The sequence below is a fragment of the Prosopis cineraria genome, unplaced genomic scaffold (genome assembly GCF_029017545.1).
Source record: "Prosopis cineraria cultivar Desert tree isolate PC_DT_omini unplaced genomic scaffold, ASM2901754v1 PC14, whole genome shotgun sequence".
Classification (NCBI taxonomy): Eukaryota; Viridiplantae; Streptophyta; class Magnoliopsida; order Fabales; family Fabaceae; genus Prosopis; species Prosopis cineraria.
The window spans coordinates 30,339,129-30,364,008 of record NW_026555345.1 but is presented as its reverse complement, the minus strand read 5'-3'; the positions used below and the strand labels follow the sequence as shown (position 1 = coordinate 30,364,008).

The 24,880-nt window shown below is 33.3% G+C and overlaps 1 protein-coding gene across 4 annotated transcripts; it reads left to right on the top strand.

Annotated features, from left to right (window-relative positions):
* Positions 1 to 209: 209 nt before the first annotated feature.
* On the top strand, positions 210 to 13,987 carry LOC129292073 (type IV inositol polyphosphate 5-phosphatase 3). 4 transcript variants are annotated; one of them, XM_054929581.1, is made up of 11 exons: positions 247 to 710; positions 841 to 1,006; positions 1,236 to 1,298; positions 1,990 to 2,062; positions 2,186 to 2,290; positions 2,875 to 3,733; positions 5,454 to 5,638; positions 10,861 to 10,969; positions 11,357 to 11,496; positions 12,637 to 12,984; positions 13,529 to 13,987. In XM_054929581.1, the coding sequence occupies exons 1-10, from the start codon at positions 681 to 683 to the stop codon at positions 12,833 to 12,835; spliced, it is 1,929 nt and encodes a 642-aa protein (XP_054785556.1). In that variant the 5' UTR covers positions 247 to 680; the 3' UTR covers positions 12,836 to 12,984; positions 13,529 to 13,987. The 4 variants fall into 4 exon arrangements, with proteins under 4 accessions (XP_054785559.1, XP_054785558.1, XP_054785556.1 ...); XM_054929582.1 differs by having other exon boundaries at positions 250 to 710; positions 886 to 1,006; XM_054929584.1 differs by lacking the exons at positions 10,861 to 10,969; positions 13,529 to 13,987 and having other exon boundaries at positions 210 to 710; positions 12,637 to 12,778.
* Positions 13,988 to 24,880: the final 10,893 nt, after the last annotated feature.

The following is a 24,880-nucleotide window of genomic DNA, read 5'->3' as shown; positions in this document are numbered from 1 at the left end:
AATGAATAAATGGATTTTAGATTCTCATCAATATCAATATATGCAAATAAGCGAAATAAACTGCATGAGCGTGTCTCTTTCTTTCCCTTGTGGCATTGCCGGAATCCATACTCACAAAAAGATCTGGTCTTTTATAAGCTGGGTGAAAGATGAGTAAGATCAAGCATTCAGGAGACCATGAAGAGTGAATCTTTCTTGAAACTGCCGGGTGGCGCGGATGAAACCGTCCAATGTTTGGCCCAGGAGCCGCATGGACCCACCTCTTCGCCGTCTTATATACGTGTCCGATGATCTGTTAATTATCCTTTCTTGCTTTCTGAAATCCAACCAGGGGTTGACATCTATGTTTTGTTTCCATCGCATGAAGCTTATTAAAGTCCGTAATTCTGGTTAGCCGCGCACCATTATCCTCTATTCAATCATAAATTAAGCCCTCGAAGTCTTTAAGTATTATATAGAATTTCCATCGTCAGTTCCCCAAAATCTTCGCTAAAAACCGACGAGACCGTGCTCCGACACTTACTTCTCCGTCTCTCTTGGGCTTGGCACTCTTGCAGCTTCATTAACTGCTTGAATCCTCGTCTTCCGTTGTACCTTTTCTTCTTACTTGGATTGGAATTTCATCTCCGTTAGTTCATATTCATTCTGTGTCCATCTATAGACTATAATTAAATTTACAGATGAAGCGACGGACAAAGCACCTGCAGCAGGTTATCTCTCTGTTTCTGTCTCTGTCTCTTTTTCCCTCCCCTTTCTTCCTTGATTGTGCTTGGATTCTTGTCATTGTTTTTGGTGTATTGGGTTTGTTTAATTTTGGGGGGAACTGAGGTACAATTGCAGAGGACTTGGGCTGAACTATGTTGTTTGGGTTGGTCCTGCCTACAGCTCTTCTGGGCTCGAGTAGTCGTGCGCAAATGGCTCAACATAGAGAGCAATGAGTCCGATTATAGCGCCGACCCTGATGATGATGATGAAGATGACCCTGATAATGATTCCGACAACGAAGGTGAGATAGAATCTCGACTATTATCATGTGATTGTGTGCATCCATTGAGCGTTTCCAAGTTTGGCATAACGGATTTTTCATAGAATTAGTATAACTTGGGCTCTATGATTTATGCCAAATTATCAGTTATCTGAAATTCTGAATTGCATTTGTTTTGGGATGCTAGTATAATATGTTCCTGGAGATCCGTTTCAGTTTTGACTCGCACTTTAATTTCGGTGTTATGCAGGATTGGGAAGACAATCACGGTTCTGGGCACAGATAAGCAATGAAGCTCCCCATGAATCTAATGGTGGTTTTTTTTTCCCCTCGGTACTAAATTTTCTACTTCACAAATGAACTACTATACTCCATTAACTTCTAGATACCATCGAACTGGTCTATTTAGATAATAGTCCCTTAATCTAGATTCTATACTTGTTTCTCTTTCTGATCCCAGTGGCCTGTAGTAGTCCTAGATTTGTTACTGGATTTTCAAAGTTTAAAGTAAATATAGAAATAGAAATAGTATTAGATCCTTGCATGATTTTCTATGTAATATGTATCCTATGTTATGATGACTAAATAAGACTCAAATAAGAATTGCAGTAACATAAGCATGACTCTGGACTATGCAGATAAAATTCTGTTTATGACTAGTAAAATATGAATTATATGGAGATTTTCCTGCTCCCTTTTGGAAAGGGGCCTATCAAGTAAAAATTATAATATCTGAAAATTAATAATCATATGTTGGTGAATATATCAATATATAAATTAAAATCTTTAACAATCCAGTGGTGCTAGATACTAGATAGTTATAAAAAAGGTTATTTACAAGCGATGAATATTGAAGCTTATTTCTTAGACTCCATGCAGTACAAGGAAAGCATGTCTAATTCAATTCTAATATCAATAGTTCAGGTTTTCATTTATTTTGGGAAATTTCGTTTATTGCTTTTTTTTTTTTAATAATCTCAAACTAAAATTTTATTGATATACAGAATATGTTCCAAGTTTAAGGAGGCAAAAGTCATCAACTTACAGGGCGCAATATATAAACAAAAAGGAGCTTAAGTGAGATACTACTCTCATGTTTGTTTTGCAAGCAAGAACAGACACTTGTTTCATTTTTTTGGCATTAGGTTTTTAAGGTTGCAACCTCTGATGTCTGTTTTATGGCGTATATTTGTCTCCTAGAGTATGTGTTGGGACTTGGAATGTTGGAGGAAGACTTCCACCAGAAGACCTAGATATTGATGATTGGCTGGGTATTGATGAGCCAGCTGACATTTATGTTCTTGGGTAAGTCTCTCACCTTCTGAGATTATTTGGTCTTCATGTTAAAATAAGTATTATTATATCCTTCTCCCATTCTTATTTATTGGTCACCATCTCGAAGCTTTTTGCGCTTCTATGTTTAAGTCATTTTGCAAAATACACGAAGCAATTAATTTTGTTTGGCCTATAGTGCTCTTGGTGTGTATAATTGGATATTGTTGAGTAGTTTTGCTGGAGAGAGGAATTGAAAGAGATGGATAAGATTGGGGTAGAACTTATCGCATTTTATTAAGGGTATTTTTAGAAGACAGGGTGAATTAAGAATATCAACTAATGTTAACAAACTTACTTAATTTGGGTAAATTAATTAAAGGTGACTTATAAATAAGAATGGAGTGAATAATATATTTGTCAAAAAAGTTTTTCTTTCCAACACTAGTTTCTTTTTACTCAAGTTCTTCTTATGTATGTAAACCTGATTAAAGCATCATTGTCTTGTTTGATCACTTCTAATATATTTTTCTGCAACAACTCCTATTTCATTAATCTTTTGTGCTTAGGAAAAATAATACTCTTAGTTTGACCAAAAAGATTCCTTAATTTTGCAGTCTTCAGGAGATTGTACCCTTGAATGCTGGTAACATTTTCGGTGCTGAAGATACTCGAGCTGTTCCACTATGGGAAGATATCATTCGAGAAACACTGGATAGAGTTCGACCAGAAGCACCAAAGATAAAATCCTTTAGTGATCCTCCATCTCCATCAAAATTTAAGCCACCAGATGACATCCCAGATATAGAAGAAGAGATATTACTTGAAAGTGATAGTGACATTGGTGAGGAAGTTCCTCCTTTGTGTGATGAACACAAAGCTTCTGATGGACTTGCAGATGGATCAGTCACCAATAAAATCTCAAATGTAAACGTACATAATTCAGATGCCACTAATTTTGCCTACTCAGGACCAGTTGACTTGGATTTACAAAGACAACTTACCTCTCCAAGGAAGTTCAATAGATTAAATTGTTTGAACACTGATGATTCATTAGAAAGTATGGACACATCATCTGCACTGCAGACCTCTAAACTAGCCAGAGGGCTTAGTGGGTCTGAAAGGATTGGTTTGAGCTGGCCAGAACCACCACTTGATCTTCTATCCAAGAGAGTTTTAGAGAGACCATGTTCATTCAAGTCAACTAATTCCTTCAAAGCATTGAAGTCCTTCAAAACATATAATTCTTTCAAGTCAACTATGAATGAAGTACCATTGGGAATAGCTTTGCTTTCAGAAGTTGACCTTGAAGCTTTGATGAAGCGGAAAAGAAGATCATCATATGTAAGAATAGTTAGTAAGCAGATGGTTGGACTTTTCATTACTGTATGGGTTCATAGGAGCTTGCGGAGACACATTCAAAATGTGAAGGTGTCAACTGTTGGTGTTGGTGCCATGGGATATATTGGCAATAAGGTCAATTTCGTTTCCTCAGAATATTCTTCCCGTGCCCCAAACTCCTTTAGTTGTTTTTTGTTATTGGTTGTCATTATTTTTTTTATTTTCGGTAACATGTAATTTCCAATTACCAAGAATAAAATACCTACATAATCCAAAGGGACACTTAATGAATAGCCACCTTCTAGGAAGGGTTTTATTTCTGTAGTATCAAAACCTCTGGATTAGCAAAAGAGACAGCTTCTACAATCTCATGCCCAAAGTATATGACGTCTAACCATCATTCTAAGAGATTCAATCTTCTTTGAAAGGCAGTGTCCCCCCCCCCCCCAAAAAAAAAAAGGGGGAGAAAAAAACAACAATCTCATGAAAGATCACCTGTATTTCCTTGTTCTTATGGTTTATTCCAATCCAAACATGGTATATAGTATTACTGTATCAGCAATACCCGTCCAATATATTTTGAGGATTTTATATTATTAGTACTTGGGAGTTTATTTGAGAATTTGTTTCTGTTCATTTGGAGGAATGATCAGGTAATAGAGGACTGTTAGAATCATAGGCTTCAATGTTTCAGGGAATATTCTGGGAATGATTTTATCATACCATCTAATCTCCTAATATATTCTGAGGTGTAGGCTATGGTATACAACTGATTAATTTTCACTCATATTGGTCACCTCCCTCATTGTTTCCCTCTTTTTCTGTCATCCCTGGCATCATTTGTCCGGTGGATTTTCTGTTTTATGACTAATATTTTCTTGTTGCTTATAATTTCCAGCATCACTCGTTTGATTCTCGTACCAAGTGCTACTCTTTGATTTCATCAAAGACTGAGATACATCAGTTGATTTATTTCTGTTCTGTACAAAAATTCAGACTGTCATATCTTTATCCTTTTCACCTCTTTACTTTCATACATGTGGATTGCTCACTGCTCAGTGATCTCATCATCATATTCCTGATACTCTTTCCTTAAAAATTTTCTTTTTAATTATGATATATTTGTTGGTAACTAGTTCTACCAATCGTGGCAGCTAGTCATTGTACCCAGATCCAAGTGATCTAATCCCTGAAATTTGGGATCATGTCAAGTCTTCTGGATCCCCATCCTTTTACTATTATTTAATGTATTTATTCTGCCTTCACAGTTTTGAGTATGATCTATTACCTTGTCTCTATGGATTCTAGAGGCAAACATGTCGCCCATGGTCTTTTTATAGTTGTGCTTCAGTTTTATCCATAATAACATGAAATATAGGGCTCTCCACTCCATCTCCTTCCATGAAATATATTTGTTACTGTTAATGGTCCATCTTGGCTGAGATTTTTTTTTTGCGGCATGATGGGCAAGTTCCTATTCATTTTTCAGTAAGTTATACTCCAATCAAACTTTTGGGAGGGGGGTTTGGTGTTTCCTCATCTAAATCTTTTTTTTGGTAATAAAAGGGAATGCATTAATGGTGACTCAAACCAGGGTAACAAGATCTATATCTGAATCTTTAATTCCATGTGGAGAAGGATAGTTTTAGCAATCTAGTAGAGTGATGTAAAGTGTTTACTGTTTAGCAGTTCATTCCTCCAGCATTCAGCTATTAGTTTTAGCTTAATTACTCCTAATAATAATATTAATTTCCTTTTGTTTATGTTGGTTTTATGAACTAAAGATTGAGTAGAGCTATCATTTGATCAATATATTCTTTGTTTCAGATTATAAGACAGTTGTTTTTTCTTCCAGGGATCCATATCTGTTAGCATGTCCATTTATCAGACACTTTTTTGTTTTACATGTGTCCACCTTGCGTCAGGGGAAAAGGAAGCAGATGAACTTAAGAGAAATACTGATGTACATGAAATACATCGAAGGACGCAATTTCATTCGCGTTCTAAAATTGCACTTCCCAAAAGTATCCTTGATCATGAGTGAGTGCACGTATTATCATATCAATTATGAATTGAGTTATTTTACAGGCTGGTTAGAACTATTCTGCTTTCTAATGCTATGTGTGTTTTCCTGGTGCTTTATGTGATCCTTCCTTTTGAACTTTTAGCTTTGTTATTTGTTGTCATATTTGCCAGCTTAAAACTTTGTTTTGACAAGAGGCTTAGTCATCACGTCAGCTATTTGTCTTCCGGATGAGATGTACGATAAGTTTATGACTTTATTTTCCAACTTCTCCTTGATGAAGTGCCAGTCTATCTCAACCTGCTTTGTGCAATCATGTTGGATGGGATTATTGGCATTCTTCAGTGCAGCCATGCTATCACACCACATCTTAATTAGGGCATTCATTAGGTCCCAAGTTCTTTCAATAACCGTACAATCCACATACCCTCACAAATTCTGTGAGACAAGGCCCTATATTCTGATTCTGCAGAACTTCTTGATACTATTGATCGGTTCTTATTCCTCCGAGTTACTAGGTTGCCCCAGACAAAAGTGCAATATCCAGTTGTGGATCATCTATCATAAATGGCACCTGCCAATCAGCATCTGTATATATTTCCACATTTTTCTATTCTTCTATGCCAGTTGTCATCTTGGTTGCATCTGTATAAATTTCTATGCCCTTTTGGTTATTCTGAGAAAAGAATAAACCTTTTTTGGATGTCATCTTGAGGTATCTAAGAATCTGATACACCGCTTCCATGTGTTATTTTTTAGGATTACTTGCAAATTGACTAACAATTCCCACTGCAAAAGATATATCTGGCCTTGTGTGAGACAAGTAAATTAACTTTCCCACCAACTTCTGGTACCTCTATTAATGGATTTTCCGTCTTGTTTTACTTCCAATTTGAAATTAAGCTCCATTAGAGTATCTGCAGGCCTAGCCCCTAACATTCCTGTCTCCTTGAGTAAGTCAAGTGTGTACTTTCGCAATGATACACTAATACCCTTAGAAGATCGAGCTATCTCCATCCTGAGGAAATATTTCATGCTTCCAAGGTCTTTCACTTCGAATTCAGTAGCTAATTTTCTTTTCAACTATGCAATTTCTTCTGGATCATTACTGGTTAAGACTATCATCCACATAAACAATCAATATAGTTTTTTTTAGGCCACAATGTTTAACAAAGTGTGACCAGCCTGACAATGTTTATAACCGGATCCCTTAACAGCACGAGTAAACCTCTCAAACCACACTTGTGGGGATTGTTTTACAAACTTTATTCACATTTTCAGGACCCGGCAAGCCTTGAGGGACTTCCATGTATACTTCCTCTTCCAAGTCACCATTTAAGAAGGCATTTTTGACATCTAATTGATGCAAAGGCCAACCTAAGTTTGCTGCAAGAGAAAATAGTACATTTATATTATTAAACTTAGCCACAAGTGCAAATGTCTCTTGGTAATCAATACCACATGTCTGGGTGAATCTTCTAGCAACTAATCTCCCCTTATATCTGTTAACACTCCCATCCGGATTATATTTTTCAGTAAAGACCCATTTGCTCCCTACAACAGACTTTCCAGGAGGTAAGTCAACAACCTCCCATGTTTGCTCCTTACTCAAGGCCTTCAGCTCTTCTTCAATAGCTAGTCTTCATTTGGGATCAGTCATAGCCTTATCAAAAGTACTAGGAATATCCTCACTATCAATACTTGCAATCAAAACCTTAAACTGAGAATTGAGTTTATTATAGGAGACATGCTTGCCAATGGGATGTTAAGTACAACTCCTTTTGCGTTTTCTTAGAGCAATAGGCTATTGAATATCTTCAGGATTGGTTTCAGGTTGAGAGTCATAACTTTGCCTTGGAAAAATAATGGGATTTTCTCTTTGCACCTGCTGACCTGGCTGATTCTCCCCAGATTCATGCGCAACACACTCTAAGTTATGGTCTTGAATGGCTGTTGATGATGTTTCAGGGTTGTCAGACTCAAATTCAGGTCTGGTAGGGTCATTAGGAGAATATTCTGGTGCCATAACAGAAACAGATTCAGCAAGTTGGGTGCTGTAGCAGGTGGAACAGGTTCAGGTTTAGAAATAATAGAAGCATCTAGAAGTGTTTGAGATCCAGTATTTGGGTTACTAACTCGTGGGCTAGGTGAGCTGTCACATATTAATCATTCACTATCACTCTCCCCTTAAATGGGTAATTTGGAATAGAATGGAAGGGTTTCAACAAACCGAACATCCAAAGTGACAGAAGTTTTCCGAGTAGCTGGAAAATAACATTTGTACCCCTTCTTTGTGGAAGAGTATCCCAAGAAAATGCATCTAATAGACCGAGAAGCCAAACTTTCACCAAAAGAAGAAAAAACAAAAACAGTACAGCCAAAGACACGCTTAGGAAGGGAGTTTAAAAGGTGAGAATTAGGGGGGGAAAAAGGCTAGAAACTTCTCACTGGGTGACTGTAATTTTAAGACTTTGGAGGGCATGTGATTAATAAGATAGGCAGCAGTGAGAACAGCAACCCCCCAAAAAATATTAGGAACATGTTTTCCCTAGCAAAAAAGCCCTTGCCACTTTTAAAAGATGCCTATTTTTCCTTTCAGCTACCCCATTTTGTTGAGGGGTGTTCACACAAGCAGTTTGATGGTGTATGGTGTATCCCTTTCTCAGTAAGGAAATTTTGAAGGTTTGAGTTAAGGTACTCTTTCCCATTATCACTTCGGAGGACCTTGATAGAGGCCTGAAATTGAGTTTGAACAAAGGTATGAAAATTTTTAAAAATAGAGAAAACTTCAGATTTGTCTCTCATCAAGAACAGCCACGTTAACTGGGTATGGTAATGTATAAAAGTAACAAACCACCTAGCTTTTGAGTTAGTAGCAACCCTGGATGGACCCCAACCATCACTATGAATAAGGGCAAAAGGTTTGGAAGGAACATATGGGACTGAAGGATAAGAGGTGCGAGTTTGTTTGGCAAACTGACAAGTATCACGATGAAAATCAAACTTCTTTTTATTCATAGACTTGGGAAACAATTTTCATTTAATCAAAACTTGGATGACCTAACCTAAAATGCCATGACATAAAGTCTTCATAAGACATAGTAGAAAAACAAGAACTTGAATCAGCCATGTAGTCTTTATTTGAGGATTTGCCTTCAAGATAATACAACCCATTAAATTCCTTAGCATTACCAATCGTCTTCCCCAAATCCATCTCCTGAAAAACACACTTAAAACGGTCAAAAATAACAAAGCAATTTAACTGGTGAGCTATACACTTCATAGGCAACAAGCTACACTGTATGTCAAGCACATATAAAACGTTTGTGAGGATTGTAATGGGAGAAATAGTGACTGTGCCTGATCCCATGACCTTGGCATAGGTATTTTTTGCAACTTGAACATAGGTATGCTCAAAATAGGGGTGAAAAACAGAAAATATTCTCGAAAACCAGTAATATGATCTATAGCTCCTGAATCAATTACCCAAATATTGTTTGTCCAGGCCATAGCATTTAAAGCGGTGACAAGTTTTTGAGCTAAGGTAACAGAGGGAGTTTTCTCACTTGGTCTTTCCTGAGAATACTTTTCTAGAATTCTTTGTAGGACGGACTGGTCTTCATTATTAAGCATGTCACTGTCAAAGTTGCTTACCATGAAGCCCTTTTTATCACCTTGAGACCGTTGCTTTACATGGGCTGGTTTCCCATGAAAATCCCAACACAATTCCCTGGTGTGACCATTTTTGTTACAATGATCACATTTAAGATGCTTCTTCCCTTTTCACTCTCCACCCTAATTTCCACATGCCACCATGGCCGACGCTTCTGAACTTGAGGGAGGAAGAATAGAAGGAGTAGATGAAGAATTCTGAACAAGTTCTTTACAACTTTCCTCATACCCAATCATATTACATGCATCTTTAAGGGATGGGATAGGCTTCATGCCCATAATTCGTCCTCGAATATCTTCAAAGTTATCATTCAACCCAAGCAGGAACTCATAACAGCATTCTTGATTGACCACTTGGTGAAAATAAAACCTCATCTGTATGGCAGGACCATTGGTGGACTTCATATAGATCGATCTATTGCCAGAGTCTAATGAGAGCATTATGGTAGAGAGTAACGGTTCTCTCCCCTTGTGTGGGACTATGAAGCATCCTTTTCACTTGAAAAATAGAGGCTGTATTTTCTTTGACAGAATAGGTGTGCCTGGCTGACTCCCAAATTTTCGAGCAGAATTAGTGAGCAAGTAGGTTTCACTAATCTCGGCGGTCATATAGAGTGAACAAGCCAAGTTATCACCAAGTGGTTCTCGGCACACCATGTTAGCTGGCGGCTTGGGGTTCTAGGTGAGGTATTTTTCCTTATTTTTCCCACGGATGAGCGTGAGAATATTTTTGGACCACTATAAATAATTGTTCCCATTAAGACAATGGGTTATAACAGCTTGAGAAAAAGAATCAGTTACAGAACTCCCCCCGAAGGCTGAATAGGAATCATCACACCCTATAGACCTCCTCCCCCAGTCTCGGTCCCGGTTCTAGGGCCTCCTCCAGACACCGATGATGGCTGGAGAACCTCATCACCAGTGGCGAACACTATAGGTTGGCTGGAGAGCACGATGTAGTGGGATCGCTTTGATACCATGAGAGAAAACAGTGCATAATTGCTTATCTTATTCCACAGGACTGACCAATACATAAATAGAGGGAGAGAGGGATTGATGCAATCACATAAAATCCTCCCTCAATAAAGTAAAATATAAGATGCTAATCAGAATCCTAAAAGGATAAAGTTGACTTGGATAAAAATAATAGACTAGAAACCCTAGTTGTGTGATGCGCTCAGAGGATAAAAGCCCAATTCCAACAAGAATTATATTGTGTTCACATATTATGTTAAAAATTGGGTGTTGGAGATTGACATAGATGATATGCTAACATCTCCAATTTTGCATATGAGTTTATTCAACGTTAAATCTGAATCTGTCCTCTTAAACCTTAATTGAACACATATACCATAATAATAAGAGTCAGAAGCATTTTTGTCACCATCTATTATCTTATAACATGTGCCATAACTTGAGCTGCTTTTATATGTGCATTTAGCTTGGTACTGGAATGTTTCCAAGCTGCAGCTGCACTTTATGCTTCTTTTGTCGTCTGCTGTAATTCTTTATTTGCTTTTTAAAATTAAAGGAAATAATCAATTAATCATTTCTAATTTCTTTGCAGAAGAATTATTTGGTTTGGAGATCTGAATTACCGAATTAATTTGTCATATGAGAAAACAAGAGATCTTGTCCTGAAAAAGGAGTGGTCAAAATTGGTTGAGAAGGACCAGGTACTTTAGAATCTCATGCATAGAATGTACAGAATAAGAATCTCCCTCTGAACATTAGACCTGTGGTTTTCTGGTTACTTCCATAATGAATGCCTTTCTGAGAATTGATTGGATTATCTACTCACAGGAGGTTTTTCGACAATCAATTACATGTGATTGTGTTTCTATGTACACTTCCTGTGGTTTCCCTATTTTCATGTCATATTGACCTGTTACTTACACCTTCTACAATGCTTCCTTACTGGGCCAAGTTGGATAACTACGTTTCATAGTCCATCATAATTGTTTTTATCAGTTCCATGAGTTGTGGAATGTGGAAAATAAATGAACTTCAGTTACTGGATAACTGGTTTGGCTCTTCAGAATACTGACATTTTATTCTGATAGCTTGTGCAAGAACTCAAGAAGGGTGCATTTGTTGGATGGTTAGAAGGCACGCTAAACTTTGCCCCTACTTATAAGTATGAGATTAATTCAGAGAAGTACCGTGGAGAAGATCCCAAGACTGGGAAGCGTAGGCCAGCATGGTATGCTTGACTTTCTTGACTCCAGGCTGTGTTTCCATGTCTGCTGCTTTACACACACACACACACACACACATGTTAATCTATCATCCAGCAAAGCAGTGTTTTCTTGTATCTCTAGATTATACTATTTTTATGATCACCTGATTTATCAGTGTGCGCATCCAACCCCAAGTGTCCACTTGTTCTGGATGTTCCATGTGTACACTTGTTCTACTACGTATTTCAGATGAAAATTTAAAACTTGTTGAAATCTTATTGTAGAAGTCTGGCAATTTATAAGATACGTGGTTAATATGACGAGAAAACTTTTATCATAAGGGATGTGATCTATTTGTAAAACATTCTATCTAATTGAGCATTTCCTCATGTGGAAAATACTGGAAGGAGCACTCTTCATGCGAATTAATTCATATGTTACTTCTAGAGTGTGCAAGACCACATCAAAGTCAGTAACTCATTGGTCATATGATGTGATGAAAAACGGGTCTGGCAGCTCACACTGAAAAGTTCCTCACAGAAAACACAGAATTTAATAAGCATATTCATAAGAATTCGAAGAATGTTCTTGGGAAGTAGCCTGCCCTGAACGTTAGACATATTCAATAGCCTCACCCACCAAATGATAAGAGCAGTTAGTGCAGAACAATGGCAAAGAAAAGGGGAAGGAGAGAGAAGTAGAAATAGGATATATAGAAGAAAAAGGGGTGACCTACAGAAAAATTTGTGGGGAGAGATGGCTATCAAGCGCAGAGAGCTTCTATTAAAATGAAAGGATAACTAAATTCTAGATCAAACCAATTAGCCAATAAAATTATTTCTGATTACTATGTTTATCCTCAATTCCTAATTGGCAATTAACTACTGATATCTCCCCTAATATTCTTCTCCCATTCTTCACAAATAGTTTATCGTATGGTCCTTACTATGCTGTCTTAGATTCAAAGGTTCACTCAAGACTTTTGAAAATAGCTAAATGCTGCAGAAACTAAATATTTGGCAGGGTATTTTATATTGTCTTTATTATATACCCAAAAATGTCTTCAAAGATGTGAGATTTTGTAAGACCTGCTATATGATTTTGTATAGGTCAGTTCTTTTACTGACATGGCTAATTGCTATAGTATATTACTTATCTTTCAGGTGTGATCGTGTTCTTTCATATGGCAAGGGATTGAGATTGTTGAGTTATAGAAGGACTGAGCTCAAACTTTCAGATCACCGCCCAGTTACCGCCATCTATATGGCTGAGGTGGAGGTGTTCTCCTCTAGGAAGCTACAACGAGCACTGACATTCACTGATGCAGAGATTGAAAATGAAGAAGTCCTATCAAATTTATGAACCCCCCCCCCCCCAACACAAAAAGATAAAAACTTTTCTCCTTTCCCTTACATATCCGTCCTTTGTCATGTTAATCATTCCTTCCTTTGGGGAAATGCAAGTCCGACATACTGAACTGCCAGGAGAGTTTCCATCACCACATAATAATGGTATTCAGCTAAATCCTGCATCATATTTCCCTATAAAATAATAGTAATTTTCTCATCCCCCCTTTTTTGGTATTTGTATTTACTGAGGGCTACATTGTTTTGTTGCATGATTGAAGGAGTTAGATCCTGATATTTCTCGCTTGTTGGTTCTCTTGAATAATTGGACCAGGTTAATGATTAGTTTTCTAATGTATATTACTTTCCATGTATTCCTCCAATGTTGATTATAGCTTAATTCTCAGTTAGAATCCATATCAATTAGACATAGTTGTAGTGATGTGACTTAACATAACGGCACCCCTTTCTCTACTGGATTTGATTTTTTTTTTTTTCTGGTTCCCACTTCCCACGTTATACTTTGCTCTCTGCTGAATCGGTATAACTGGGATGTGCTCATTTCTCACTTGCTAAAGGATCTTAACAATTATGGCTTATATTAGCCCATGATGTATTAAATATGAAAAATTAATGTGACACAAAAGTTAGATTACTGATATGGCTTACACTAGCCCATGATGTCCATAAGCTCTACTCTCTTTTGCAGGGTTTCATATGAGGTCTAAAGGAGGTTAAGTAATTCCAGCATTTTACAGCGCAGGAGTGGCAGGTACTGAAACTTTATCGGTTGATATTGCTGGCATAAGATAATTGATTCTTTCATTTGATTTTAGTAGACTGACACAGAATTGTATAGTCGTAGTACCGGTATTTTGAGCGGGTTGTGAGATTTTTGCCAATTGGCGTTAGTGGTAATGTTACCTTAAGGCTGTATTCTTTGTTTGTCTGTATTGTTATGGGCGTTCATGCATTGTGAGAGACACCTTTTACGGGGGAACTTTCTTTTATTTGTATAAAAATGAAGGACTGGCATATTATCTATGATGGTTCTGCTTGCCCAAGAACCTCTGTATTTTTTGAGGGAGAGTGATGATGTATCCTCTGTGTATTCTATGTTCATTCGCTGGTTCACAGATAAAGGCATTTTATATTTTCTCCCCGTGTATGTGTGTGTGTAAGTAAATATTTATCATTTGTTTTTAGCAATGCGGTTTGAGTGGATTTCTAGAAGTAACTTGAAAAAAATTGTAAAAGGATATGTAAAGATTATGGACCTGTGCCCCAAAAAAAAAAAAAACACTTCGTAATATTACATGTTGACGTCTGTATCGTGAAAACCAATTGTAACTAAAAAGAATATTTAATTAAAATGTTAGGAGGTCATCAAACCCCGTCCAATAATGGTGGTTTGTTTGGCAGTCCCGCGGTTGACTGACACTGAGATTAAATCAATCAAAGGTTTCAATCAAATCAGGTTAAAAAATACTTTTTCAATTACTATATTACATAATTTAAAAAAAAAGATGATTTAAAAAATTTATAATAAATATTTTTATGTTTGAAAATAGAAAAATAGATTAGAACATTTTTATATTTCATCAAAATTTAGCTGTATTAAATGTTGCTTATAAATACAAATTATGTGTTTATAAAAGATAATTTAAAAAATTGTAATAAATATTTATTAAGACATGTGATTTTGTATATAAATAAAAACGAAATAATAAATAATAATTTCTTTTATACATAGAAATGGAGTGAGTATTTGGGTAATTTTATACTTTTTTTTCAAGTTAAATATAATTTCCTTAAAACTTATTAGTAGAAAATCAAATTGAGAGGATTTATTGATAATTTATTTGATTACTTGTGAACTAACTGTAAATTTAGTTGGTAAAAAAAAAACTAACTGTAAATTTCTTTTCTTTTTCTGTGAATGCAGAGTGAGTTGCGTTTATTTATTTTAATTTCTTTTATTTTTCTAATCACAAGAATAAATACTAATAGTGTGAGGTTATAAACAAGATGGAACTCATAACTTCCAACTTATAGAGTGCCATTAAAAATGGAAAAATACTGGAGAAATTTTATATTAGTTGAAGATGTTAAGATTATGATGTTGCATTGGACCTCATAATACTTATCTAAAAAAAAGTTTTTATGAGAAAAAAATCTAATTTTCCTTGAAGTTTAAAATAATAACCCATTCGGTTTCAACAATTATCCATTCATAATTAATAACAATTGATTAAAAAAATTGGATAAGTGTTAGTCCTCTAAAAATAGGTATTGATTTAGGTTTTAATAACAATTTATTAAAAAATAAATAAATTAAAAAAATTAATAGGATAGATTGAATCGAACAAATGTTTGTCTTGCATAAACTAATATTTATTAGAATTTTGATAACAACATACTTGTAATTAACAAGAAGCTATTCGATAATAAACAAATTAAAAAAAATTGATAGGACATATTGAATTGAATAAGCGTTAGTCTTGTATATAAATAAGTATTCATTTGAGTTTTGATGATAACACATTCATAATTAACAATAATCCATTCTGCTTTTCCATTTAGCTATTTCTCTTTCATTAAGAAGAGTAATTAGGTCTTTTTCCAAACAAAATTATTTTCATATTCATATCTAGGGATGCAATAAAATATCAAAATATTAAGGTCCTTACCTGATATAAAATTTCTCCAAGAATCCTAAACTGATATTTTCCCTTAAAAAAAACACAACATTTCAGTCATAATTAATTACTTAAATAACATGCCCCCTCTCTATCTAACTCATTGATTATACTCTTAAGTTTGGTAGAATGTTCTAGAAATTTGTCAATATTTTTATTTGTTAAAGGATTAATGTGTATTTTTACCTCTGAATAATTTTCCAAATAGCACCCAATTTTTTAAATTATATATTGTAGCAATTTCTCTCTTGAAGTAATTTAAACATAGCATATTTACTTCTAACGTCAAATACCAATGTTGAATATTATAAATGTTAACTGGAGTTTAAATTTGATCAAAAATGTCACTTGTTATGTAAAGTAAATCTTAGTATAGGTGCATTCTTTCTCTGAACTATTTCTAATGAGCAGCCAATGTTCTAAATTATTTGAGTCATATCAATTTTGCTCATAAAATATTTAAAACATGATAAAAATACACCTTAACTTGAATCCACTTGCCATAGTAAAAAGCATTTTCAATCAAACTAGAGTCTCAATAGTATTTTTAACAAGCAACATTGGGATATTTAATGTCAAGAGCAAATATACTATAAATTATTTTAAAAATGAAATTGATAAAACAAATAATTTAAAACAATATGAAATTTTTTTTGTAAAATAATTCAAAAGTAAAAATATATTTTTACTTTGTTAAATTTTCTTTTCCCTTACAAAAAAGGCCCAAGACCCAAATAAACCGAAAAATATTACTTGAAAGCTATTGTTTTTCTTATTATTAATTATTAAAAAGTGTTACCAAATGAGATTGAACCCGTACAAATCAAAAAGGGTGATCACCATGCCACTATATTACAATTGCATCAGCTTCAATGCTGTTGTTTAGTTGTAAATAAAGTGATAACCCACATAAACAAAGGCTTGACATCTGATCCCCCCTTCCTTGATTTTTATATTCATAATAATTGATCCTTGTTGCCTAGTTCCCTCTTTTAGTTAAACTCTCCTCTTTTCTTTTTTAAAATTAGTGGCTCGCATTTGATTGCAGTACTTTGATTTCATTGCGGTTTTGATTTAAATATGATTAAGGTCAACATTATTATTGATAAAAAATCATATCATAAGCAATAAAAAATAAAATAATTGACTTAGTGGGGTGTCACAAAATCTGTTGTTATGTGCATGTATGACGTAGCTGGACTTATTGGTAACATGCTCTCCAACCTCATGTCTCGATTAGCCTCGTGATCAAGTTTAATTAATTTGATGAGTATATATTATTAATTGCCTTATCTTAATTCTCAAAAGAAAAATTCATATCATGTCATATACCCTTTCTTCCACAATATTTTTAATGTGATCTTCAATGTACCTGTATCTGCAGGTGAGTTGGCCAAGTGGGCACTTCTTAAAGTTTAAGGATATAGATGTTATCTATATGTATTCAATAAATTGACATATGAAAGTTTACCAATAGAAGAAAATTGGGCATGGAAACAATTACTTTGAAAATTATATATTTACAACAAGCAATTAAAAATTGATTTTTCTATAAGATTCTGGGTCATGTTGGAAAATACTGTTTTTCTTTGTATTTCTTGTATTTATGTTTAATGAAAATTAGAAAATACTGTAAAAACTAATAATACAAATAATAAAATGTGTACTCCCTCTATTAAAAAATGTATGGTATTTTTTGAGTAATTGAATGTTAAAAAATATAAAATATTTTTAGTCTTTCGAGATGTAATCATTATCTTTTTTTAAAAGTGTCCCTATTGATAATAACTTTATATTTATTGTATAATGTTTAATATGAATAAATATAAAAAAATAAAATTGATTTAAAAATAAATAACTATTTTATTGAAGGTGAACAGTTTAGGTATCAAATATCATGAAGTACAAATGTATTGAATATCGTGAACAGTTCAACACTGTTTTCAAGTATTGGTGGATTAATTACTTAATTTGTATTTTTGTGCAATAGAAAGGAAATCTTATTATCTACTTGTCTCTTATTATATATGTATACTATAGTTGATTGGAATATATGTTCTTTTAATAATAACCATTACGCCAATTTTCATGAGATTTCTCAAGGTAGTAGGATATTAATATATATATATACACAATACTCAAATAGTGATTAAAGACCCTACTTTTTTATTATAGATCCATGCTAAAGATGGTAAATAAAAAGATAAAATAGTTGAAATCAACAGACAATTGTACATTGAGGCATTAACATTTTCATAAAATTATTACTGCATTAGTGAAACGTATGATATGATCCCACCACCCCCACCCCAAAAAAAAGAAAGAAAGAAAGAAAGAAAGAAAGAAAAATCCTCACCACTTCTTGTTAAGAAAAAAAAAATGAGGAAATCAATTTTGGCCCCTGCAGTTTAGTTTATTTTAAAAATCAAGCCCCCTCGTTCATAAGTTTCAGAATCATGCGGAGAGAGGAAGGATATAATGATAATTAATAATTGCTTGTGCACTACAAAATGTCCTATGCTTAATGCTTCTCATCACCTCAAAGCCTATAACACATTACTAATTATGATGTTTTTTAAAAAAGATTACTTTGTCTAATTACAAGAGCTCCTACACCCTGTCAATAGAATGAGGATGCACTTTTAAGAAAAGTAATAACAAATATATAATCGGGAAAGATTTGAGAATATGGAGAGCTTCAGCCATCATTACGCAAACATATATAATATATATCTGCCTTCCTCTTTATTTTTTTTATTTTTTTAATATCTGCTTTTGGCAAAGTTATACGTCTCTTCCTGTAAACAAGTGAGGCCAAGAAAAACAGAACGTGACAAGAACCAAGCTTCTTCACATTACACCATATTTATTTAATATGGATTACCTTGTGCTTTATGATTTAATATCTTCATGCTGGCCCAAAAAAATATCTTCATATTATTTTTTTTGAAAAAATGACAAATAAATCTCTCTGAGATAGGAAAATGACAATTTGACTTCATGAGATGGTATTTTTTAGGTCATAAAGAACTTAGTTGTCGTTAAAGTTTTTAATGAAATAATAAAAATATCCTTTCATTTAAAAAAGTGGAGAACACTTAAGAGAAGAAGTTGTGAATGCCTTAGGTGTTTTAGTTATTTACTACACCAACATGTGAATTTTAAAACTAAAAGTTGTGAACCAAAAAAACTTTGTTTCACTTCAAAAAAATGATGAGAAAAAGTTATGAATACCTAAATAAATTTAATTTTTTACTGATGTAGAATTATGAATTTTAAAACTAAAGTTGTAAATGAAAAAAATTTTGTTGTGCTTTTTTAAATTAAGGAGTATTTTTGTCATTTCATCAAAAACTTAAATGACAATTAGGTCCTTTGAGACTTAGAAGATACTATCACATTTTGTAGGATCAAATTGTCATTTTCTTATTTTGGAGGGATTTTTTTTAATCATTTTTTCTATTTTTTTATTATTCACAAGTATTATCCTATTGGTAGGCAATTATCTTCAAGATATGGTCAAGCACTAAACGTAAACACCTCTTACAATGAGGATTTGAATATTAATTTACAATAATGTGAGGAATTAGCTCATTTTATTGGACTCAACCTTTATTAGTATCTTCTTACTATTATTTTAGTAACCCATAATATGAATTAATTTGATGGCGGCAATTAAACCGGCCTAATCGGCCATTGCAGATCATTTCCTGACTTCAATTTTATAGTTGTGCAAAATGGTCCAAACCCAAACTCAATTTAGAAAGATTTAACGCTAAAATGTTAATTAGATTGTTAACGAATATGATATTACTTATTGTATTTCATTCAGCCGCTTTAGTATTTTGTTGCTCTGCCTTGGCTCAACAAAGCGACAAAACCTAACGCCAACTAAATTACCAATAGGATTAGTTGACAAAATTAAAATTAAATTTTAATATACATACAAAGGAAAACAAATTTACTCCCACCATTTCAAAATATTCCCTCTATATACCAAATTATAAAATACTTTAGGAAAAAATTTTACATATCAATAAACTTCATTAAATATACTTAACAATCTTATTTTTTTTAAAACAAAAATATAAACTTTCAAAAGCACCTTTCATTTAATATGTTGAATAGAGATAAGGACATAAATTAAATATAAAGAAAGGATAATATTAAAATGAGCCTATTTAACAAAATCTTAACATTCTTAAAGTGTTTTATATTTTAAGATTCTCAATCTCTCTCAAATGAATCTTATATTTAGAATGGAGGCATTGGGTATAATTTTGGTTCACAATATAAGACGCTCGTGCTCAACTAATAAATGTTTTGAAACGAATGGAGTAACTTGTATGGTTGATTAGTTATGTTTTTTTCTTTTATATATGTAGGAGTATAATTATACAAGACACTAGTAAACAATGTTTTCACTATTTGTGGGTAAAAGAAAAAACAAGGATTAAAGTACATTTTTATCTTTAAACTATATTCTCAAAGGCACCTAATATCTATACTTTATTTTAGTCCAATCATCACCCTAAGCTATAAAAAATAGATCATCCAATATCCTCCTATTAAATTATTAAACGTTGACAGTTAAGTGTTGAACTATTAATGTTTGTTGACCAATTTTGCTACCCACGCGTGAATGTCTCAACTTACATTATAACATCCTAAAAATTAATTCTCAAATTAATTACATTAATAAATGACTCAAACACCCACGGCTAGAACAAGGATATGTCACTCCCTCCTCTAATCTCTTCTTTGTCGTTGATTTGCTTCTCTCTTCTCCATTCTTTGTATCGGCTCTACTTTCATTTGGGTTTGGGTTGTACGGTTTAATTTTCTTTATAAAAAGATGGGTTTGATTTTTTCTTTTCTGGGTTATGATTATAAATCTGGACCAGATCAAAGCTGAAAAGACATAGAGAAGGGAGAAGAGGACATCAAATCAAAGCAATGAAGCTACGAAGAAAAGAGAGTGGTAGAGGACGTTGGAGAAGGGGGAGAGTGCCATAATGGTGCAACTGAGAGATAGAATCATGGCAAGGGATGAAAGAAACGATCATATGAGTGATTGATTTGAGATCATCACCTTTCGGCAATTTTTCTATGATTAATTGTTCGAGATTTTCTTATGTATGTATGTATTTTTTTTCCCGCATTTCACTCTTAATTAGTTTCCCATCTTCATTTTCCCTTCCTTATCGATTTGGCTTCTTGATCTTCTTGGAGCTATTGTCTCAAGGTTTTCGATTGAGGGCAAGCCTATTTCCCTTGGTTCAATATGCTTTGTCTGTTATAAGTGGTTCAATATTATTTCCCCAAGTTTAGTTCACCTTTGCCTGCTGAACTTTGGTTTTAGCATTGTGGATCAGAGGAGTTGTTGATGGTAGTGGACCTTCAAGGAAGGGAGATAGAGGGAGGCAGGTGCAAAAAAGTTTTTTTATTTATTTAAAATATGACTCAACTTGCCACGTGGCATAACAAGTGACAAGTTTCAAATTTCAGTACTCTATTTAACAATCAATGTTACTCAACTTAACGGTAGGGTGCTAGATGTAATATCCTCATTGACATTACCAATAACCTAATAATCACACCATACAATGATAAATAGGAGTCATGAAGCTTCTATTTTAATTTAATCATAAAAGAGTTAAATCAAACATAAAGTTTTGAAAACATTAGGGATTCCCAATAACCCTTTCAAAAATGGAGTTTGAGCTCAAACTAAAAGCATTTTTAAAATGTAGGAAGCATGAAAAGACATAGGGAAACAAAACATAAGAGAATAGGGAATGAAAAGTCATCTTTGCACTTTTGAGTACACATGCCAACCATGCACCACGACATGTAGCATAGAGAACTCAATTTCATCTCTATTCCATGTACCATGGCTTATGCATAACATACTGCAGTGCACATGTCATTTCATGACAGCAAACAATTGTCATCACAGCCTTTTAAGATGAACTTTCGGTGTGCACCATTTTCACATCCGACGTTTAATTGGAGTGATTCAAGCACCAACACGAAACTTGTTTGTTGATTTAGATAATGTCATAAGTTTTCTTTTGATCTAACAATTTATTTAAAAGTTGAACACCTGAATGCATAAAGTCAATTTTAAAATGATTTTCAAGTTTTAAATTCTCAAACCTCCAAACTTATGCCATTAACTACATTTGGACCTTGAACTAAGTTCAAACAAACAATTTACTTCTAATTGAGAAATTTAGCAAGCAATCATACATAAACAACAAGATTTGGCCACCTAGAGGCTCATTTCTACATCACACTGGTAAATTTCTTAGAAATTCAAAATTTCATTTCCTAAGCCAAATCATCTCAACACAAATATATAAACATCAGAGGCATACACTTGTAAACCTATTTGGCCTATTTTCTTAATACTTTAACAAACAAACCCGATAGGCTAGAATACCTAAATTTTCATCACAAATCCAATTATCAATACATGTGCACTCCAAACCTTAAGTTTATATACATTTCTACAATGACTCAAAATATAAAGGCTTTATAAGCCAATAGACATGCTACTCTTGGCCTTACTCTTTCCCTTGCCTTCTATCCATTTTTTGAACTTGTAAAATGATTACTACAGGATGAGATAAATATCTCAATAATCAGCATAATTCATACTGTAAATTAACAAGTAAATTTTGAACAAATCAATAGAGCAAGGTATCTAAAATATGAATTTACAACACAACATACTAGATAACCTATATTTCATGCATGATAATTTTCCAACCAAACTTCTGTCACACCCTAAATGAGTTTATAAGCTACTATATAGGATTAACCTCAAATAGATTAATCTAAGCTCACCTTTCAGACCATAGACTCCCCCTCTCACATTCAAGCAGGGTGTCATTACTCCAACAATGTACCCTTTAGGTATTAAGGAGCATTTTCTCCAAAACCACACTCTTTCGGGTACTAAGTGTTGGAAATTGTGCCCTAGGACCAATTATTGTACTATGTACATTATTATTTAATGAATTTCTATTTTGTTATCATATCAATTGCATATTTAATATAATAACTATATCATTGGATAAATTATAGGAATTGTCCTAAATGTTCATAGTCGGTCATTTATGAGGGATCATAGACGAAACAAGACTAGTATGATTTTGATTAATTATATAGATATAAATCAAAGTCATAGGCACTTGAAAGAGTATAAGATGGTGGATCGACCCGTTATAAGAAAGCTACATGGTACAAATCATAAGCTTATTTCATATGTAACTATGTCACTAAGCCCTTTAACCTAAGATTATCATGGATTTCTACATGATGACCACTGAACTTTGACCTAATCAAAAGTCACCTTTGATCGGGTAATCATAAAGGCTATGGTTAAGTTTAGTGATATTCACATAAAGGAATATGAGTGATCAAGATAAAATTTATCCCTCACATTAAGTAAAAGATATTATTAGGTCAATAAGTAAAACTGAGAAAATGTATGGCCATACTATAATGAAAAAAATTTTTCCATTGCTACTGTCAGTTCACTCAAAGATCGAGAAAGTAACGATTAGGTAAAGGAGAATGGCAATTTCATGTCTCATACTCGACCGAAATATCAAGTGACAAAAAAGATGTGATACGGTTGCATGATAGGTTACATCGAATCATCGATTTCTATGTGAATTGAATAGTTGTAACGTCTTGCTAGCAGCCACTTGTAGCTTGTGAGCTTATAGGATCGCACACAAAAACAATCCAACTTGAGCTATAATGTCTAAATTTATTGAATGTGAAATATGTTTAAATTCAATGAATATAATATAAGGTGGAAAAATTTTATGTGTGTGTATATATATATATTTTAATATTCATTTGATAAATATATATATTTATATTTATATGAAATATAAAATTTAAAATATAATTATATATATATAATATAATATGTATATGTGATATATATATATATATACGTTATGTTATGTTATGTTATATTATATTATATTGTTATTTTTAAATTTAATTTTATATGATAGATTAAATTTAATAACTAACATGATATGAGAAAATATCATGTCAGTTTTATAATTTAAATTTATAAGATAAATTTGAATTAGATATGATATCATGGATTAAATTTATGAGATAAATTTAATTAAATTTTTATGGGCTTTTAAGTAAAAGATGAAAACTCTTATCCATATAATATATATATATATATATATAGGGACATCCTTTATGGATGATGAAAGAGTTAGAAAAGTTCTAATGGTAAAAATACTTTGAGAGCCATGAAATACCCTATAGAAAAAAAACTAACGTTCAAAGAAGAACGGATGCTGGAAGCGCTAGCACGCTGTTTGAGTTAGAGAACTGTTCATGTGGATACCAGTAGAGAGAGCAGATCTACGTTGTTAGCTTCTAAGATCTAAACTCTTGAAGAGAACATGAGTCAAGTTTGAAGAATTAAAAGGTAACTCTTCTATCTACCTTGACTTAGACGAGTTCGTTCGGTTCATATCAAAATAGGAACTTTAAAATTTTAATTTTTTACTGCACCTCCCTATCCAACACTAAGGAAAGAATATTAGCTACACGGAGCATCTTGAGATGTTAGCTTAACCATATGGGTTTTTCTATACACTTCATGCCAGACACATGCAATACTTTGCAATCCAAACGTTCAAATATGCACAAAATACCACATTTTTATATAGTTTCTCATTCATTCCAAAAATCACTTTAGCTAACCATTATAAGTCCATTTGTGAACAAATTTCTTAAATAAATTTTACTTGCCTACTCTACAAGTTTCAAAAGCAATTATGTATAAATACTATGTATGTATGTATGTATGTTTCACAAGTAACTCATAAACAACTTCTAAAGCTAATAAATAATATGAACATTCAATTATCTCAACTTTTTTTACCAAAAGGGTTATCCATAGTCCAAAGTATGCTCCAACATTTCCATTAGCCTTAGAATAGCTTCAAGTTATTGAAATCTACATTTTCAAATACTATATGTTAACTTTCATACTTAACATAAGTACTTATTAATTAAATTAAACTAAAATCATCTACCCATAACCCAAATATTTACCATTGAGCTAACGAAAGCTCCACCAACCCATTTTATCTCAATTTAGCATATAAAGAGCTAACCTACGCGTAATTTTAGCTCACATAGCTTCATAATTAAATTTCTCTAACTAGGGTTTGTCCATTCTCATCCACATAACATCCCACACATGTAAAACCACCTATTCAACTAAATATAACTAAAATTCAACTCCCAAAGGCACATGCTGTCACGCCCTAAAAATTAGACGTGACTGGCAAGAGATATATGCATAA

What these genes read in the sequence shown, in the direction of transcription:
- LOC129292073 (XM_054929581.1), top strand. Translation starts at nt 681, where the DNA reads ATGAAGCGACGGACAAAGCACCTGCAGCAG. An exon ending in TAATGATTCCGACAACGAAG is followed by an intron (nt 1,007 to 1,235) that starts GTGAGATAGAAT and finishes GGTGTTATGCAG; the next exon opens with GATTGGGAAGACAATCACGG. An exon ending in AAAAGTATCCTTGATCATGA is followed by an intron (nt 5,639 to 10,860) that starts GTGAGTGCACGT and finishes ATTTCTTTGCAG; the next exon opens with AAGAATTATTTGGTTTGGAG.